This window comes from Camelus ferus, chromosome 11 (genome assembly GCF_009834535.1).
Source record: "Camelus ferus isolate YT-003-E chromosome 11, BCGSAC_Cfer_1.0, whole genome shotgun sequence".
Lineage (NCBI taxonomy): Eukaryota > Metazoa > Chordata > Mammalia > Artiodactyla > Camelidae > Camelus > Camelus ferus.
The window spans coordinates 69,460,723-69,481,807 of NC_045706.1; the positions used below are offsets into that span (position 1 = coordinate 69,460,723).

General features: G+C 46.2%; 1 protein-coding gene across 1 annotated transcript in view; it reads left to right on the forward strand.

Annotated features, from left to right (window-relative positions):
• SIPA1L2 (signal induced proliferation associated 1 like 2) overlaps positions 1-21,085 on the forward strand; it is a 195,434-nt gene that overhangs the window by 147,879 nt on the left and 26,470 nt on the right. Inside the window, 9 exon segments of the mRNA XM_032491815.1 lie at positions 10,061-10,318; positions 12,516-12,599; positions 14,048-14,148; positions 14,511-14,614; positions 16,478-16,648; positions 16,650-16,739; positions 16,741-16,812; positions 16,814-16,866; positions 19,566-19,784. Of these exon segments, the coding sequence (XP_032347706.1) occupies positions 10,061-10,318; positions 12,516-12,599; positions 14,048-14,148; positions 14,511-14,614; positions 16,478-16,648; positions 16,650-16,739; positions 16,741-16,812; positions 16,814-16,866; positions 19,566-19,784 (1,152 nt within the window).

Sequence of the window (21,085 nt, forward strand, 5' to 3'; positions counted from 1 at the left end):
ACAATAAAAATAAATAAATAAATCTACTTAACCTCTCCCCCCCCCCAAAAAAAAACACCAAAAAAATAAAATAAAAGGAAAAGAAGTTATTAAAAGAAAAGGAAAGGAAACATTAGGCCAAAAGGAGAGAGAACGCTAAGAACAAGCCATTCACCTTGTACGGCAGTGTCGGGAGTGCCAACTGGACAGCACTCCCTCTGCCCACATCTCAGATGAAGCGCCTACCAGCTGCCCGAGAGCTCTGGCTTGGGAGGAGGGGTAGAGTTTGCTTGGAATCCAGGCATTAGACGTGTGATCATGGGCAGGCCCCCTGCTCTTTCTACGCCTCGTTGAATATTCTGCAAGGTGGGGGTTGCAGTACTGCCTACCTCATACCGCTTTATCAAGATGAAATAAGATGATGTATGTAAAACACGTAGCACCCTCTGCCAGAACCATCACCCCACTCATTTTAGTTAAAAAAAAATAATAAAGTAGAACTTTCAGATACTGATTTGAATTTGGGGCTCTATGGGAAATTCACACTCAGAGATAGCAAGATTACGGTGCCCACGTTCTGACCTTCTTTCTGCAGTCACTGAGCTCAGTTCGTTCTCCTCTCTGCATCTCCTAAACCTGTCCTGATGGCACTTCCTCCATCGACGTGTTCTGTATCTGTGCCATCCAAAACAGGAGCCACCAGCCGCGTGTGACTCGCACACACTTGAAATGTGATGAGTGACGCTGAGGAAATGGATATTTCCTTGTAAGGAATGAATGAAGATGTCATCAGCCCCAAGCCGGCTAGTAGCTGCCATATTGGGTGGATCAGCTCTAAACCATGACATTTTTCTTAGAAGACAAACCAGCGACACACCACCTTCCTCTTTGGTTAACGTGTGCGATTTTGCCACAGTGTATTTCTGTTGGTTACCTTTCCATTTGCTCCCGGCTTGACTTTCTATGGTCTTGTTTCCTAATAGCGATTTGCCCAATTAGGTTTTTTGCCCAAGAGGTTTACAAAATAAAGGTCAACGAGCTGATATTCCTCTTGAGAGTAGCAGTCGCATGTCCCGGAAATATAAGCCATCTTTTGTTGCCATGCTGGATTCTGTCCCGTTAAATCCATTTGCTCCTCAGGAGTCCCATAAATCACCCAGTGGTATGAGGAGGAAGAAATCAGAGACCAAAACTGTTTTATTAAAAATGCAACTTGGAAGTAGCAGAAAGGAAATCGTTCAGCCCTTGAAGCTGAAGTATTTGGAAATGAAAGTCTTTTAAAATAAAATTTAAGCCAGCTATTAGAAGTTTTTCCCATATGGGAAGATTTCTGTCTTCATTTGCTAGAGTTACAGATTTGTAAATTTCATGGTAGGGAGTCGAGGCTTTTCATCTGTCTTAGAGGTTGGTTACTTCTATAGATTTAGACAAAACCGGTACCATGTTCTCCCTTTGGGTTCAAAAACAGCATTTCTCTTTTATTTTTAGTTTCAGTCTGCTGTTGCTCAGTAAGACTTTTTTTAAGCATTCAGGAGATCTGGTTAATAAAAATGTTAAAGTTATCATTATATTTGGTATTTAAAACATATGATTTAGAAAAATAGACTTTCCTAAGAAATGCTGAATTGGTTTTCAGCTCAAGTAGATAAACAAACAAAAAGTATTATTTCAAAGTTCCACCTATTGTTTTTTGATCCAAGGACATGTTATCTGCTTTGGTCTACACAACACACTAATTCTTTGTTTTAAAGCAAATTCTCTTACTGAAGCTATTCAACATATTTGGAGATTTTGCCTGTATTTCCTCAGAATCTCATCACTAATACCATTCCCTGAAAAGATCCGGAATTTTCTCCTGGATTAATCTGGAATAACTGTCTCCTGGAATTTAACCTTAGCCAGAATGAGAATTAGCTATTTGCCCAGTAGTAACATTCCAAAATTGGCATGCCTACCCACGACCTTTCTGTAATCCACAAAGGTCCTGAGCCTGTCATTTCAGAGTCTTCCAATTCAGTCTTCCAATTTTCTGTGACTTTGAATTTGTAAATTTGCAAATCTGTATTTTTGCTCATTTTGGATTCGTGTTACGCCTGTGGCTCTCTGGGCGGCCTGATAAAAGTACTGGCTGTTGTCAGACAGCCTCGCGTAACAGGAAGTCATCCTTGCAGGGACAGTCCCTTACCTTAGTCTGCGATGTTAAGTATGAAACGTCATTTTCCATTTCATTCACGCTGTAGGCAAATTTAGCCTTCTGCATTATTAGATTCGTTTTTAAAGAAACTGTAGGGGAGGATGTCTAAGAGGAAATGAGTAGCTCTCCACTCATGTTGAAAATTAAAGCACACACCTTCTCAGCAAAGTACCACGACTCCGACAGCAAAATATACAAAGGCGACTCTCAGGGTAAAACTGCAGGTTTGATTTGTGCCCTGGGAAATTACCCCATCATTCACAAACTGGCTCTTAACTGCCTGTCATGGAGGGGGCCAAAAGAATCCATTGATTTAAATGGACGTGTGTGTGTAATTTTTTTCTTCAAAGTTGTCTTTAATGTAAGAGTCATAAAGAATGGCCAGTGAATGAATTGCCAGGTATTCTCAGTCTTCATGACATGGTGAAGAATAGAGCAAAGAATGCATGGATCTTTTTTGCCATTCATCAGTTTCGAGTTTTGTCCTGCAGGAGATCAAGGAGAAAGCATTGTCGTCGGAGCCCGTCTGCACCTGTCCGCAATGGGGGAGGCCTGTAGTGAGAACAGACTCACTCCTGGTTGTCCACAGGTCGGGGGGTGTTGGCTTATGACTCAGAAGCTGCTGGAGTAAACGCAGTCTTTCGCTGAGAGAGTATTTATGTCGAATCAAAAGGCACCCCGCGTTTTGAAGTCCCATTCTCTGGCCTCGGGGTGGTGATAATTCAGCCATCCCACAGCTTGAAAGGAAGGCAGGGCCATTTTTTATTTTCCTCGTGGAGTTCCAGAGAACGTCACACCAGGGAGGTTCCCTTTGGGAATGCTTATTAAGTGATCACGTGCTGGGATTGGGTCCAGGAATGGATTTCTGTAGACTGGGGATGAGTAGCAAGAAGCAGTGAGGGAATAGCACTCTTCAGATGGAAATGAGGTTTGAAAGGGAGCGAGGCTATTTCCCAAGCCAGATGGTCTCTGCGGCAAAGATGGAGAAGCGTTTAGAGGAGGCTTCATTAAGCATTCCTTGGTTTCGTGCAAGGCGTGGTGTGGCCTCAGTCCCTAGCCTTCAAAGGTCACTGACATCCTATCAATGTCATTTTTAAAGCACATCAACTTACAAGGCTAATATAAAGGAAATAACAGCTCATCAGAATTATGCACGAGTTGTTGTACAGTGTGAGTGATTTCGGAAATGCGTCCAATAAAAATGGAAATGAAATTCCTTACTGTGGTGCATCTGTCTTGTGTGATTTCTCATACTTTGTTGACACACTCTCCTAGACATACTGTTCTATGTAATACAAAACAGTGGAAACGATCTCATGTCGTCATGAATCTAAATTGTTGTTCTCTGACCATCCTGTAAAATGGAAGCGATACATTCTTGCCTTCTGTCTTGCTGCCTGTTGCCTGACCGTCCCTGAAGTATGCAGAGGGGGACATGGGAATAGAAACAGGAAGGAAAACTCAGTTTTGTCAGATTAGCAGTTGGTGGATGGATGGATGAATGGATGGATCGACAGATAGATGAATAGTGAGTTGAAATCTGGGTTTAAAGTGAGGCTTTAGATTAGGATTCCAATTTATTTGTATGGAAAGGAAAATTAGTTATATTTGGTATTGTCTCATGGGACCTCCGGTAATGAATTTTTATGTGAACTGTGAAGAAAATACAAAAGTCAGGGTTCTCAGAGTAACCTGACTCCTTTTTGTCTGTGTGGCATTCTGAATGCAGTCCTTCGCAGTTATATTTTTGCTATTTTAAATTTTATTATATTTTTTGCTTTTTTTTTGGTGGGGAAAGTAATTTTTATTTTTATTTTTATTTAATGGAGGTGTTGGAGATTGAACTCAGGACCTTGTGCACGCTAAGCGTGCACTCTACCACTGAGCTCTACCCTTCCCCCCATTTTTGCTATTTAAAAATGGGTTTCTCAAACTAGACCTACAGCTTATTACTTAAAAATAAGCATCCCGTCGCTAAAAACACTCTCACCCACTCCAGTGAATAATCTGCACCTTAGTGCCTACGACCCTTTTTTTTGGCCACTTGAAATGTGATACATTGACACAGTGACTGAAATACGAAAGGGAATGGTGAAGCCAGAGTTCTCTGTTAGTTAGGCAGATAGCTGTCTCATGATGGACAGGTTACACCGGGCTGTGACGATAGCCAACCAGTGGGTACTCTGTTTCACGGAAACATGTTCATCAAAGATCAGACATGAGGCGGATGAGAAATAGCTCAGGGGTAGAGCGCATGCTTAACATGCACAGGGCCCTGGGTTCAATCCCCAGTACCTCCATTAACATTACTAAATAAATAAATAAACCTAATTACCTCCCCCCCACCAAAAAAAGCAACAGCAACAGAAAAAATCAGGCATCAAGTTAGCTCTTGAGAATCTTCTGTTCAACTGTGATGTACATAACACAATAGAATGTTATTCCTCAGCAAGCTTCCTAAGGGAAAAGAAAGAAAACGAAGTGGTTGACTGCATGAAGAACTTTCCCTGCCCTGTTTGAGGTCTCATGCTCTGTTAGTTTAGTGGTCCCTGCATCTGGTCAGAAGGAGAGCAGGGAAGCTGATGAATTATTCAGCACCAGACAGCCTCACCTCCTGTGTCATATGACGCCTTTCAACCTTTTCGATCCAGGACCTTTATTCAAAGGGCTTGCTCAAGTGAGTTTATGGTCTGGGTGTGTCTTGCTATCTGCAGTCGAGATGTCTCTCCTCTTCTGTCTGTAAATTAAGGAAATTGGTAGAAAAGTTAATTACTATTTCATTTCATGCCTATTTCATGTATGAGGCTGCCCTAACCTTCACAGGAAGTTATCCTCAGTGGTTATCTCCCTGTTGGGAGCTTTTGATTTTTTCTACAACAGAAAGAAAGAGTTGGTGATTCAAGTGAATGAGCATCAATTACCCCTGTCACCTTGTTGGATAATTTGGAAAGAGTCTTTTAGCCATTAGCAGTCTATTAGCATAACAGACGTTAAAACGATTAAAATATCGGTGATTACTTCAATCCCTAGGGCTGTAAAACGGCTCTTTTACAAAGTGCATAATATGAAAGAAGCAGGTAGTTCGTTCATTTGAGGGGAATCTATCTGCCTATGCTTCCAAAGATTCTTTTAGCTCCTGTTGGAAACTGTGACATGATTGGGCCACATCAGCTGTTCTTTGGTACTTTTCTAAGGTCCCGGCCAAGGGTTCTGGAAAGAGTACAGAGCTAGGATTCAGAAAACTGCCGCTTGGCTGGGCTCAAGCAGACTTGGTCCTGATGGTCAGGGTGAACCTGTCCCCGATAAGCAGCCTCACCTTTCCAACTTCTCTGAGTCTTCTTCTGAAAATCGTTGGAGGTTTCCTTTGTATTGCCTCCAACATTTTTGTGAAATTGAAATGATGTCCTGTCTGTTGAAACCTGTCAAGTGCTGTACCAGGTAAGTGTGAATTAGAAGTAAAGGATAGCGTTGCAGTACATCAGAAGGCTTTTCATTAGATTAGTGGGTTCAGTTAAAGTTTCGCTGTGATGCAGCTAAGCCAAGTAAAACCAATAGGCAATTTGAGAGCAAATACGAGTTATAATTACATGATTAAGCTGTGGCTGAAGGTCCTGCTAATTTGTTCCTTTTTTTTTTTTTTTTTTTTTTTTTTGGTAAGAATACATCTCATTCCTTTAAACTTTCTCAGTTTTAGGTTTTCTGGGGTTTTTTTGTTTGTCTGTTTGTTTTGGTTTAGTTTTTGTTTTTGATTTGTTTTGACTACTCTTCAACAGTCTTTGTCCCTATTCATTATCCCTAGGGCTTTTCCCCCTTTAAAGTAGCACAAAGTCGTGGGTCCCACTTTGATATAAGATGAAAGAATAAAATAAGAAGATAATGGCATATTGTTTATAGGTAAATGGACACAGGAAATTTCACAGCTCTGATTGTCTGCAGTTATGATTGTTACTGTTAAACCTTACAGTTCCAGAGTTCTATAAATATGTATTATCTAGAAAGAGCTTTCATGAAAATACATAGGTCTTTTGCTGTTTTATTTTGGTTTCCTCTCTTTTATAGAAGCGAAAAGATTTATTTAAGTAATGTTATCAGTTTGTAACTAGTTTCTTTGAAGCTGTCACTTCGGGAAGCTTATATACTTTGTAGAATTTAATCCGACACAGGCTACGCTGTTACTCTTCCACTTGCAGGAGGAGATACTTGGGTCCAAAGAGATGATCCCATTTCTGAACTACCCATCGGCAGGTCTGGGTCTAGACCCCAGAGTCAGCGCTTCTCCCTTCAGTGGAGAGCAGTGTGATTGCCATAGAGGAGTCGTGCTGGGAGTGAGTAGAGGAAACTCTGCCACTTGGCTGGGTTCAAACAGCCTTGGTCCTGATGGTCAGGCAGCCTGAGGTTAAAGTGCTTCTTTAGAACTGAGTCCACAGCCCAGCCAGCAGCGAATTCTACTTTCAAGTGCCCGTTTATTGATGGTGAGTGGAGGGTCTTTCCAGGAAGCTGGAGGCATCACTTGAAAGGCATGGGGTCCGTGTGTGGATGCCATCTCGGCGACCTTGCTGGGTGTCCCTGAAGTCATGGGCCCACAGATGCAGAGCTCGCCCAGAAGCCGGGGAAGGGGCAGCAGTTGGAGACTAGACATCTACTGGTGGGAGACCCTGCTTTAGGCAGCAGGGAAGAATGCTGATGAGTGTGGATGTAAGTTAATGAGTGTCCCTTGTGCAGAAATAAGCCACCCCAGGGAGTCCGCCGTGCCGGGTTGGTTTGTATTATTTGTCAGAATAAAGCAGTAAAACACAAGATCCTCTGAGGACTCCAATTAATGGAATGCCTTGTGATTGTGACCATATTGTGGTGTCACTTTTTTTCTTTTTTTTAAATTTTAAAAAAAGGTTTTTTTTTTTAAATTTTGGGGAGGTAATTAGGTATTCATTATTTTTTAATATATTCTTTTATTTTGGGGGTGGTAATTAGATTTTACTTATTTTATTTTTAGAGGAGGTACTGGAGACTGAATCCAGGACCCTGTGTATGCTAAGCTTGCGCTCTACCACTTGAACTATACCCTCCCTCTCATGATTTATTTTTAATGGAGGTGCTGGGAATTGAACCCAGGACCTGGTGCACAATAGACATGCCCTCTACCCCTGAGCTATGCACCACCCCTCCTCGTAGTGTCATGTTTCCACCTAGCGCATTTTTAACCCTTCTTGGTCTACAGAATGTTTTGCCTTCCAGGATATACAAATGAGAAAGATCAGACATGGCAAAGTTACTGGCTAGACAGGCAGTGGTGAAAATTGTATTTATTTTGAACCCTGAAGCTGGATGTGTATTGCTCTCTACCTGGAGTGTCCATTAGAAGCATCAGATGACATGTTCATTTGTCACTGAGCGAAGAGGGAGTCAGTATGCCCACGTGTAAGGGATCCTCCATCTAATGTCTTTATATATATATTTGGTTTTATTTATTTTTTGGTTTTTTGGGGGAGGAGGTAATTTTTTATTTATTTATTTATTTATTTATTTATTTATTTATTTATTTATTATTTATTTTAGAGGAGGGACTAGGGATTGAACCCAGGACCTCAGCATGCTAAGCATGTGCTCTACCACTGAGCTGTACCTCCCCCCACCACCTCATCCAGTGTCTTGAGTGCCTCCTTTTGGCAACTACATCGTGAAAACAATCCCAGAAGCTAGAAATGCAGGTCATATCCACTGGCTCAGTTTGGTCTGTTTAATGGAGACCAAGCACATGTGTCAGTGAGGTCTGAATTTCTGCACTAAGGCAGGAAAGCAAAAGACGGAAGTCTTCAAAAATGTTGCAGTTACACACAAGACGAGCAGCTCACTTTTTGTGGCATGTCTTCGTGTGCTAGGTCTTTTTCGCATTCAGTTTGGGTTTGATTGGCTTTTACTTGCCAGCCAGAGATGTGTGAGGTGTGCCCTTCACAGCAGCGCCAGGTTGGATGCTCAGATGAGCTGGGGCCATCCCAGGGGGAGAGAGGAGTGTGTGCAGGGGCTGGTGTAGCTCCGTTTACCAGTAGATGCTGCAATGTGAGGGCCTCTGCAGGCTCATTTTTAATTCTTATTTTATTCCTCTTCCCATTTCCCTAAAAATTGGTTGAATTTCCATATGTATCCTTCAAGGACTTCCTCATACATATGGAGCAGAACTGAGTTTCACTAGGTTTGATGATATGTTACAATTAGCATTATTACAAATAGCAGCTGATGTCTTGGTCATAGAAGTAAAGCAAAAATCTAGTTTGTAAGAGTAGTTGCTATAAAAATGTCATTTAATAACAGAATTCATTTTGATTGTAAAACAAAGCCGTTCTTTAAGTTGATTTTTATGAGGGCAAAAGAATAGCCATGTTTAGTATTAAAAGATCACTCACATATGACCTTGTGCAAGAGACTGGAAATGAAATAATTTGACCCTGATTCCTCGACTTCATGTATTGCACACATTTTTGTCAGCCATCTCTCAGATATTAGTCATGATTATGCATTTATATAACAGCTTTCTTCCAAGATTGAAGCTAAATTGCAGCATCTTACTGAGGACTGCAATCTATGAGCATGAATTAAAGACAGCACACTGCTCAGTCATCCGCCTTCCTTTTTCTCCTTCCTTTTAAAACAAATTCAATAAACTTGAAACCCAAGCAAGCACTGGAAACGCAAGTTGCCCTTTGGTCCCTAGGACTCAAGGCTCACGTTCCTTTCATTCAAAACGTAACTTCAGGACCTTTAACTTCCATGAGTCTCCATTCAAGATTACTTGGCTTGTACTGTTCAGGCAACTGCAGCCTTTGAGACACCAAAGCCCGAGGTTCAGGTGAACCTCCAGTGACTTGCAGGGAACAGCGGTTGGGATGGAAGACAAGAGCAGGTGTTCATGATGTTTTGCTGTAGACGGTAATATCCCACCTTTATGATTTCTAAGCAGGTTGGAAAGAGGTGTAACCTCTTACTTCACCACCTTGAGAATGGCAGCGCGGCACCTTGCCCATGTAGATTTTGCAGAGGGCGACTGCTAGAGTTTTTCTGTGGACTCTGGAATGTCTAGGGAGAGGCACTGTCTTCGTCAGCGTGGTGGATTGGGGTGACTTACCCCAACACTCAAAAGTGGAACTCACCGTCTTCCTGTGTTCTTGCCAGACTCCCACCAGTTGGCTTCACAGGTTGACCTTGCTCAAGTCAGTAGTACTATATGCACTCTTAATTAGCGGGAAACTTGACAGATGTCTTGACTCAAATGACATTTTTCAGGATAAAGGGTCTTACGTCCCTGACTGATCACTGGAGCCCACGGGAGAGCACTCAGGAGATGACCTTGCGGGGAGCCATGATGCTGGTTTAAAGGAGGGACCGTGGTAACTGAGACCACACGTGACTTGTACAGGGTGGACCCTCAGGTCTTCCCTTGACTGTGACTTTTCCTTAGTTCGCTTTTTGCTTTTCTCAGACTCATAAAAAAGTAATACGTGACCATGATTCTTGATTATGTAATCATCTTTTCAAATGCCTGTTCAGATTATATATGAGGCATTTTTAATCTATTAAAATTCATTTGTTGCCCATGCATCGTGCAAGTGATTCCATGTATGCAAACTGGTTAGCGACGTATCTGGGTCTGTCCAAGAAGCTGGCAAGCTACATACAGAGACAGAGCGTATGGGTGTGATACCGTATGGTATGTGTTGGTTAACCAGAAGCCACATGCTTGAGACTGGACCCTTCTGACCCAGGCTGGGTGCTAAATAGACAGGGTCACCAGGGATGTGCCTCAGGGTAGACAGCTCTGCATCGGGGTCTGTGGGCCGTGATGCTGCCTCAGCGCTGAGCATCCCTTCTCACCATCTCCTCTCGGCCCAACAGAGGGTGTTCGGAGCTCTGCCGGATCCCCATGGTGGAGTACAAACTCGACAGCGAGGGCACTCCCTGCGAGTACAAGACCCCCTTCCGGAGGAACACCACGTGGCACCGGGTGCCCACGCCCGCCCTGCAGCCGCTGCCCAGGGCCTCCCCGGTCCCCGGCACGCCCGACCGGCTGCAGTGCCAGCCGCTGCTCCCGCAGAACCAGGCCGCCATCCCCCGCAGCACCTCCTTCGACCGGAAGCTGCCCGACGGCACGAGGTAACGCTGGTGCCGGTTCCTCAAGGACTGCCCTGGGGAAACTGCAGTGAGAACTTCAGATCGTTGGGGGCACTTCGATGGCCCTCGTCATTTCTTAGTTAGCTTGTTCTGACCAACCTGGCAGGCAGGGCGTCTGGACAGAGACCCCCGATGCTGTGGTGCCTGGGGTCTGCCCCTCTCCTGGCCCAGCGAGGGTGCTGATGGCTGATGGCAGGTCCTCCCCACGGACTCCGCCCCCCAGGGCCGTGGCTGTCGCTCTCCACCGCCACCCTCCTGCCAACTCGCTCTCCAAACCATCTTGGGAAAGAGACCCCACAAACCATCCTGCAGGCGTCTCTAGACAAATGTAAATACTTCTGAGGATAAATCAAACAAAATTGCAAAATCCGTGATTAGCTCCTCACATGCTCCTCTCGGTAGTAAGAGGTCCCAAGAGCATTAGCATTTCTTTGCTTTTCTCTCTGATTTTAAGCAAAGTCAGTTGCCTTTAAAATTAAACATTTTCCCCCTGAGAGAATGCACTCAAAGCTCAATCCCCAAAAAATATAATAAAAATAAAACCTAAGTCCACTAGTGTGAGAAGTGGTGGGAATTTGGGGGCTGAGTAATTGGCACAGGTAGTTTTAAGTGAACAAAACAGTAAATTTGTCGCGTTGTTGTTGTTGACTTACACTCCTGCTGTGTTAGCTTCCACGTAACTTACAGGCCGTACAGACACCGTGCGTTTCCTCAGAGTGTCTGGTCAGGCTGTGGTCTAGGAGGTCATATGTTGATTGTCAGCAGGTGTTTCTAGTATCGTCACCTTGTCCTGTTACTGGGCCTCTCTCAGCCTCCAATTTTCTTTTCTTTTCTTTTTTTTTTTTTTAATTTTTATTGAAGCAGAGTCAGTTTACAATGTAGCGTCAACGTCTGGTGTACGGCATCATGTTTCAGTCATACGTGTACATACATGTATTGGTTTTCAGATTCTTTTTCATTATAGGTTCCTAGCAGGACCTTGTTGTTTATCTCTTTTATATATAGTAGTTTGTGTCGGCTAATCTGAAACTCCCTGGCTTCCAGTGTTCTCATCTGAAAAATAAACCTGGCAATAAAAGAGACCTCCACAGGGCATTTTGAAGCCTGAGTCAATCAACAGGTGTCAACTGCTTAGAACTGTGCCTGGCATGAGAGGAAGCCTATATAGGTGTTAATAAATAGTTAATAAGATTAAAATATACGGTCTTTTCCTCTGTTCCAGTTTATTCTTAAAATGAGCACAGGAGTGGTGTTACTTCAATTTGGCATTAAATCATCTTTATTTTAATTTAGCTTTTTTATTTTGGTGGGGTAATTAGGTTTATTCATTCATTCATTCATTCATTCATCCATTCATTTATTTAATGGAGGTACTGAGGATTGGCCCTAGGAGCTCGTGCATGCTAAGCACGCACTCTACCATTTGAGCTACACCCTCCCCCTAAATTGACATTAAAGCATCTTGACTCTGCATCTCCTTTATCAAAGGTCTGCTGAGTTTATCAGCTTCCCATATTCAGAGAAATGCCTACAGTCGGTAGCCCAGGTGATAGGAGTGGCATGGGAAGGAAAGGGGTCCTCAGAACCTCCCTTAGTAATGGAGAATTTAGCAAATTGTAGCAACGGGTTCTGATAGCAGAAGGGAAACTTGGCAAGCACGTCTTCATCAAGCGAGTTCTCACGAGTGTTCCTTGTGTCTGTGTGTCTGAAATAAGTCAGCTTGCATTCCATAGATGTGTGAAAATAAATGCTTTGCCAAATTTAGTTTTCTCTCTGCATCCGTTTTAAATATAGAACCAAAACGTGCCTTGCATTCAGTTTCACAGAACACGTAGTAGCGATGTTTCCATAATTCTGTATTTTGGGAGGGTTCTACTGCTGTTCCTCCTGTTTCACTCGATTCAGCATCTGCGCTTTAAATCTTTAGACAGCGTGGCCTTGCTCCTGCCACGTCTCTTTCGTGCAATAAATCACCAACCATAAACCACCTGAAATCTCACGGCCTCGCCCATCCTTCGTTTATTTGTCCAGGATTTATTCCATTTCACATTGCAGTGTGTGTTTCTCCCTTTCCTTTGTCATTGTGAAAATGAATATATTTATAAAACAAGCCAGGCCGAGATGCTGACACCCCCCAGATCCCTCAGTGCCCTGTTAATGATTCTGGTCAACATTTCAGAAGTTCGCCCAGCAACCAGTCCTCCTCCAGCGACCCGGGACCCGGCGGGAGCGGACCCTGGAGACCACAAGTTGGCTATGACGGGTACGGCTCAATTTTACCCGTCTGGGGCCCCTGGGCAGGGGGGCTTATCTCTGGGGCTCATTCAGAAGCACTTACTGTGCACCTGCTGAACACAAAGCCATGGCGGGGACAGAAACTTGCAGACAGGTCTTTGATAAACTGCTTGTCCAGGGTGGGACAGCTCATCATTTCTAGTGAGCTAGCCCTCATTTGTCTATATTCTGAGCTTGTCTGTTTTCTTTCTCTCTTTTTAATAAAGGAGAGTCTTTCTGAATATGTGAAAATTAAGGATCTGGGGATCTGTGGGTGGTGGCCCTTTAGAGGTTCCCTTTTGTTTAAACTGCTGACAAAGAATAAATTCACAGCCTCCCTTGAAAGCGCTTTTTCTCCGAAACCCAGCTCAGAATCGGAGAAGGCAGGTTTAGCATCGACACGTTTTCTCGGCCTCTTGTTAGAGAAGAGTGGACGCTTGCCCCCAACACTGGGTGGGCCAGTCCGTGTGTGTCCAGGAGCTGGTGCCTCAGGCTGCGCCTGAGGATGCCTGCGAACGGGGTCGCAGAATTGATGGATACAGTAGCTCAGGGGAAACGCACCTGCGCTCCGGGGAGGAGAGGGCTCTGGCAGTGGAGTCCTGCTCTCTCCTGGCAGCAGTGTTGGTGCGTCGTTGCAACTGAGTCTCACGTCTGCCCCTCAAAGGAGCTGAGTGCCCTGATTTAGACGAGGGAAGGGCCAGGTCAGCCGAGGAGGACTTTGCCTGGGACTCTCCTTCCCTCTGGTTTAGGCTGAGAAATACCCTCCCCCTCCAGACATGGGGTTCTTAAAAGTTGTACATAAAGACGTTTTTCTCAATTTCATTGCATTTTCAAAGTAGAGGGGAGCTTTTTTCATATCCATGGGAAAACCATTTCTGGCTTTTTCTGCCAACCAGGATCTGGAACTGGGATTCTGTGAGTAAGGACCTCTTGGTGATGCAAATAAATCTTCTGCAGTTTCTCAGGGAGGAGTATATTGTCATAGTTGGAGTTCTCATAAAACCAAGTCCACTTGGGTGTAGTCTAGAGCTGATCAATCTGATTTTCTTCCCTTAAAAACTTTGATACAAAGACGTATTTATCGGTGCACGTGTTCTCAGCAGAAGAAAACCAGCAACAGCACAAGCAGGGAGCCCGCCCTCAGCCTGTCAGGGACGAGCCGTCTGACCCCGGACAGCCCTTCCACCTCCTGGCAGCCGCCTTCTTTATCTGTAAATGGTGCCAGCCCAGTGCCTCTATTGACCCAGGGGTGAGATGAGAGCCCCCAGTTCCAGATGCTCTAAGCCTCTCCGGCAGGGCTGGGCCGACAGACCCACCTCCATCTGCCAGGACACAGCCTCTGATCACGGGTCCTGGGCCTGCCCCTCTGGGGACCGGCGCACACGGGGGAAACTAGCAGGGCGGGCAAGGCAGGGCTCAGCTCTGTTTCCTTTCCAGGTGCCAGTCTCCCCTGCTGCTCGAGCACCAGGGCTCCGGGCCTCTGGAATGTGAAGGGGCCAGGGAGCGGGAAGACGCCCTGGAAGGAAGCAGACACCTGGGTAAGAAGGACCTCGCCCCTCCCTCCTGCCCCACCGCCCATCGCTCACTTACTCCTCCACTCACTCGGCGCGTATCTGCCGAGCGCCTTCAAGCCACCCACCTGGGTGGGCCCTGGACCTCCCAGCATCACTGGGGACGTGGTCACGCTGGCTGTGGTTTCAGTGCCTGGGAATTGGAGCATTAACTTCATGGTGGTGGTGGTTCTGCCTGCTCTTGGGACATATCTGTTATTAAGACCAAAAGGTTCTGGAACCACAGTCCTGTTCGCTTTCACCTAACCTTCCTTTGGTTTCCTGCATTTCTTTGCTCTTTTGTTAACACTCAAAGCGAGATGCCCAAGTCTCCTCTCTTTGTGTGACAGAAACCAAGTGGCATGGCCCATCCTCCAAAGTCCTGAGTTCCTATAAAGAAAGAGCCCTGCAGAAAGACGGAGGCTGCAAAGACTCCCCCAATAAGCTTTCTCATGTAAGTCCTTTCATCAAAAACAAACGCTCATTCAGCCGTTCTGACCGGTTTATTAGCACTGTTGCCAGGGATTCTCAGGGGCGTGTCATTTAAAGCACAAGGCTCTTGGGTGAAGTAAGAAAAAAATAACTAAACAAAAAGTTTAAGTATTTTTTTTCTCCTTGATTTGTAAAGAACCTCGAAGAAAGGTCCTACAGTAGATTACTTGGCATAGCCAAGATTGTAGCCTCGGCCTTCGATCCTTGATGTTTTTAATCTGTTAACTATTATCCACCTGTGGACATAACACAGCAGCGGAAACTGAGAAGTGGGGTGTGTGGTCAGAGATGCCCCGCCTGGAACCTGGCCACTCCATGTGCAGCTGCAGGCGATGCCTGGTTAGTAACAGCCACAGCTGATACTAACACACAGCAGGATCCACACGACACCCAAGTGGTTTGATTCACATTTTGCGAAAACCCTACAGGGTGAGCCAGCCGTGTGGGTGATGGTAGCTCAGTGAAACTTACTTTCTGGTTAAAGGTGAAAACAGGGATTGCGGTTGTTGGCCAGTAAAGCCAACATTATAAAGTAGCTTGTTTTTCAGAATTTGCAGGCATTTTATAAGCTCCTGACCCGAGTTGTTCCTCTCCTCCTCCACATGTGGTTGGCGAGCTTTACAGCTGAGCGTTCCAGGCTAACACGTGTGGCGTCCCTCTCTTCACCGTGTGCCGACCCCGCCGGCCTCACCTCACTAATTGATTCCACTTGCACAGGGAGGCTGGGGGTGGGAGTGAACTTGAGAAGACGGATGTGTGATCCAAAGGGCAGGGGGGCTTGCTTAGGGATCCAGTAAGATGGAAGGAAGGAAGGAAAGGCCAAACCACTGGAAAACAGATCAGGGCTGGACCAGCTCTCACGACGTCACAGCCCCTTACCGATGTTTCCGGTCTTGTTAGTCTCCCCGGGCTGAGCAGAGGGGCCGTGTCTATGCAGGCATATCAGACATGGACTTTTGCCCCGTTCTCTCGGCTCTGTCTCCCAGGGACCTCAGAGCCTTCCCGTTTACTCTCAAGAGCGCCCCCTCTCATCAGCCCCGGGGCTGCGCTGACTTGGGCTCTCGGAGAGACAGCTCGTGCACACGCTGTGCTTTGTGGCTGCAGTGGCCTTCTGTACGTAGTAGCTTGTTGGGTCCACACGCTAGTCACTGGGCTCCAAGTCATAAGCACAGAGCGGGGCTGGGTGACTGGCCGAAGTCCCACCACTGTGATCCCAACCCGCATCTCTGCCCCAAACCCAGGGCTGACACTGTCATTCGTCATAGGAGCATTTTCTGGACAAAAGGCTGCCCTCCCTTTTCTGTTAATTTCCCACGTGCTTTCCCAGCTTCTGTAACCTCCATTGATTGTCTCCTTGTTGGTGACACCGTGGCAGGAGTTTTGTGCGTCACGTACAGAGAGTTGAGCAAAGACTTAAAAAGATACCCCTTTAACTGGAATTGTGGGATGAATCATGACTCAGGGACTTTTACATAAAACCAAGATTTTTTTTTAAACGTGTTCCAAGTTTTTTGTTTTATTTACTTTTTTTTTTTTTTTTTTTTGGTGGAGGAGGTATTTAGGTTAATTTATTTATTCTTGGAGGAGGGACTGGGGATTGAACCCAGGACCTCAGACACGCCAAGCATGTGCTCTACCACTTGAGCTATACCCTCCCCCTAAAACCAGGATTTCTTTTAAAGTAAATGCTTGCATTGCCTTACATGGAGGAGTGAGTAGGAAGGGTTTGGGTGAAATCCTCTGGTATATAACTTTGTGAGTCTGGGTGATAATCAGCAAAGTATGGGGTCTGTTTGAAGCCTTCCCACTTCTCCTTCCTCTCCAGATTGGAGATAAGAGCTGCTCCAGCCACTCCAGCAGCAACACACTCTCCAGTAACACCTCCAGCAACAGCGATGACAAGCACTTTGGGTCTGGGGACCTGATGGACCCCGAGTTGCTGGGGCTGACCTACATCAAGGGGGCCTCCACGGACAGCGGCATTGACACAGCCCCAGTGCGTGCCCGCTGCCGTCCTCGGCCCCCTGCACCTGGCGGGCGGCAGGGCCCTGGTCCACGGCCGGGCAGAGCAGTGGGCTGACGCCGCCTGGCATCCCGGGGCCCGATGACGAGCAGGCCAAGATGTATGCGGTCCACGGCTACGCGCCTGTCTCTGCCGGCAGGTGCTGCCGACGGCAGCATGGGGGACCTCAGCGAGATCTCCTCCCATTCCAGGTAAGGGCCTCCCTGCACCACTGGCCAGCACCCGCGTGGGGTACCCGGGCACCTGGGCGCCACCCCTGCTGGGGTGGTGGGGGCAGGGGCCTGAAGTGGGAACGAATGCCCCTGAGATCACTGTCACCAGTTGCCAGGCCATCTAACTTCAGAGGAGATGCCTGTTTCCAAAGTCTATTCTGAAATTTGCACAGTAAGAAGTCCCTTGTCGGTGACAGTCACTTCCTTTCTCTTTAAATCTGAGAGAACACTCAACAGAGATGCTAATTGCTCCCGTCAGGCCTCTCATCTCTCTCCCAGTCCAATCTGTCGTCTCAAAGTCTCGAAGTTTTTAGGAGAGGCGGTGGCAACCTAGACGGTGCTCAGGTGACAGTGAATGGTAACGCGGGGTGGCCGCTGTGTCGTCTGTGTGACGCCCAGTGATGAAGGCACAGGCCCGAGCCCGGTCCTCCCCTGTTCCACGGGCCCCCTTCGAGGACTATGTCTGACAAGGCAGATATGTTCAGACTGACACTCCGTTTTTTAAAAAAAATAAAGTCTAGCTAATTGAAAGGAATTTTGTTCTAATTGTAGATGTTTAACATGTGGCATTAAAACACCTTCCCCCGGGCCCAGTCCTCAACCCCAAAGTGGGGGCAACCTCAGTCACACTCAGGGACACCAGACCCACCGCCAGCAACCACGTGGTTCAGGGGAGGTAGACAGATAAGGTGTTTTATTTGTTTTATTTTGTTGTTTAATTTTGCAAATACAGTGTCTGCAACATGCAAAGACGCAGAGATGAGTTAGTTTACTGTGTTTCCTCTTTTCCTCTGAAATCTATAAAAAGTCCATTTTTAATATCATTCGTAATTTTAGGCTTTTTTTATTTACTTCCTCCACTGAATTACTTCCTTTATACATAAGGTTTTCAGCCAGGGTACGTGCTAATCAGAGATTTCAGAACAAGATTATATTCCAAGGAGCTTATTGCCCAAGCAACCCTGTGGTAAACTCTTGCAGTAGCAACAACTTGTGACTAACTCTTTCATACATCACTTAAAAAAACATTAACTACATGTGAATAATGCTTAACTCGTATCAGGCCCTGTTCTTACTGCTTCACGGGTAGTAACTCAGATAACCTTCAGAGCAACCCTCCAGAGGTGGAGAGTGTTACATCCACACTACAGGTGAGAAAACTGAGATTAGTGAACTTGCCCGGGGCCTCCCAGTGCCAAGGGCGGAGCTGGCATCGGGCCCCAGGCAGCCTGGCTGCAGGGCCCCGGGCCACACCTGTGCGTCAGGCTGGCTGACAGTGCCGCTTACCTGCCTTCCGAAACTCTGACATTAGACGTGTCATCGAAGCATTTAAAACTTTAAATACTTGTAAAGTAGTTCCTGGTCTCTATTTTGACTCATTTTTCATGAAACATTATATTGTTGGTTTTCCTGAATTAAAAAAAAAGATCTTTAGGTTTTTGTATTTCTGGGGATGGTCATACAGCAATTACGCTCCTAAGCGTACACCCCAGTAAACCCCTACACAGGTGGGGCTGTAAGTCCTTCTGGTCTTAGCCGAACCACTGACTTTTAAGATTTTTTGCTGTTTTTAGGGATTCTGTCTTTTAAATGTTATTTTGTGTCACATGATAATACAACGAGCAGCCGTATGACTGTACTGGATGAAGCACTGTGCTGGCAGAGGCCCCCTGTGTCCTGTCCAATCACCAGCCTTCTCTTCCCCCTCCAGGTGGCCACTGATAACCGTTGGCGTTCGTGATAACCGTCCTCTCCCTTTTCTCTACAGCTTCCATGCTGATTTATACATTCCCAAACATACATTTATACTATTCGTTTTCACCTGTTTATGAACTCTTAGAAAACGCAGTCACGCCTGACGCATCCTGTGTGACTTTGTCCACATGAGGTTTGTAAAATTCACCCCAGTTGTCTGTGGCCTCAGCTCATTCGTTCCTGGAGTTTCCTTTTTAATTATTATTTTACCGCTTTTGTTAATTGGCCATCATTCCACTGCTGATGATTCAGGATGCCAGCCGCGGGGAGCTGTTAGGATCAGCACTCCTGTCCGTGTTGCTGTCTGTTTCCAGCTGTCCCCTTGCAGGGGTTTATCTGGGGCGTATGCTTAGGAGCGGAATTGCTGGGTCTTGTGCTGGGCGAGCGCACACCTTTACAGGTCATGCCCAGACGGTTTTCCAAACTGCTGTGCACACTTTCACCCTCAGCAGCAGGAGGAGGACCCATCGCCCCAGATGCTGGCCGTCCAGCATCACATGCTCCCATCTTGGCCCGTCTGGTGAGCATGCCAGGATATTCTGCTCTAGTTTGCACTGTCATCTCCCTGGTGACGGCTGAGGTTGAGTTCCCTCTCTTGTGTTTCTTCACCATTTGAGTTTCTTTTCTTTTGTGGCATCAGTTGGAGTCGGATCCCAATTTTCTATTAGATCTCCCCTGGCCGTGTTTTTTAACATCCTTCTGGCCACAGGCATACAACTTGCACATGAACACCCTCGGCCTATGGGGAGCAGGGCCTTCTAAGAAGGCTCGCAGCACAAAGACAGCCTCTCGGCCTCTCTCTGTGCCCGATTTTGCTCGCGGAGCGGGCCAGGAGTCCAGTGCCGCAGCTGAGTCGGGCCGCCGGCCAGCGCGGCTGGGATCTGATTGTCCTGCCTTCAGCTTCTGTCTCTCTTTCTCCCCAGTGGTTCCCACCACTCAGGAAGCCCTTCCGCTCACTGTTCTAAAACCAGCGGCTCTCTGGATACGTCCAAAGTCTACATCGTGTCACACAGCAGCGGTCAGCAGATCCCCGGGTCCAAGCCCTACCACAGGCAAGGGGCGCTGAACAAGTATGTCATCGGCTGGAAGAAGTCGGAAGGCAGCCCTCCGCCCGACGAGCCGGGAGTGGCCAAGTGTCCCGGGTAAGGCGGCGGCGGGCGGCTCCCCTCGCGGCAGCCCTGGGCGTCCGGGGCGTTGGCTTAGCAGATGTATTTTTCCCCCAAGCAGAAATCGATGTTCTCCAAAAGAATACTCTAGAAACAGCTTTGTAAAACTCTTTAAAGATTGGCTTGTATCTTTCTCTTTAAACGTTTTCTCTTTCCTTGATGTTTTCATGTAAGACTGAAAGACATCTCTGTTTCTCCTTGTTTTTATATTTGGAAAGCTGTGTGCAAAGGAAAAGTCACAGTAATGTGCTATTGATGGCAGGAGTGTAGATTCTGTAAATAAATGAGGTCCAGGATAGTCTTAATTCCCACAGAGCCTGTGTGTGTGTGTGTGTGTGTGTGTGTGTGTGTTTCCTAAAGTTGCTGTGTACGTGACATCATGAAAGAAAAAGTGTTTTACCTAATTTTAACATGACTTGATTTCCCTTTCAGGGGTCAGGTTTTGCGAGGGGTAGGGAGAGGGGAGGAAAAAAGAAAGGGGTAAAAACACTGATAACTCATTCTGTAATGTGAGTTAAAACTCTGAGGACGTGTCTTTGAAGAGACAAGTAAAGAGATCACATTTCAGGGACGCAGAGCAAGGCTGGGCAGGGCTGTGCAGCTGAGGGTTTGCTTACTTTCTGGAAGGACAGCTGTAAAAAACCCTCACGTGCACTAAAGTATGAGGTCGTCTGTTTTTTGCTGCAACTGCATGTGTCGATAGCGTCGTCAGATGTCGGGGGACACGGGGGCTGCCAGGGCTTTCAGAGAGCTCTTTGAGATTTTAACTTAGCCCGTGAACTAGTATCACTTTTTTCCCTTAAAAAAATGACCCCACTTCTGAAATATGTCTGACAGAACACTGTCTCCTAAATTAAAAATAATTTTGGTGCTGAAATTGAACATGGAACCTGTCTGTTAAAAAATAAATAAAACCATCTTGCTGATGATTGCAAACGAATCATCGAGAGGAATTTTATTGAGATCACTAGACGTTTTTGATCGTTAAATGCGCATGTTCTCGCGATCATGTCAGTATTTCTGTGTGATCGCGTCTTCTCAGTGCTTCACTACAGGTCCACCCCGAGCCCCTACGTCTGTGAGTTATTTGTAGAAGTGCTTCGCACATCAGTGTAAGGCTGTGCTTTGGGTCAGGGCTCCCTCGAAGACCTCGGAAAGGGGGAAGGAGCTCATGTGGATACTTATCACCAGAGAGCCCCCAGCATCTGTGCATTTTAATGCTGTGTAGTGACACTGACTTTTGGGGGAGGGGGGGAGGTAATCAGGTTTATTTATTT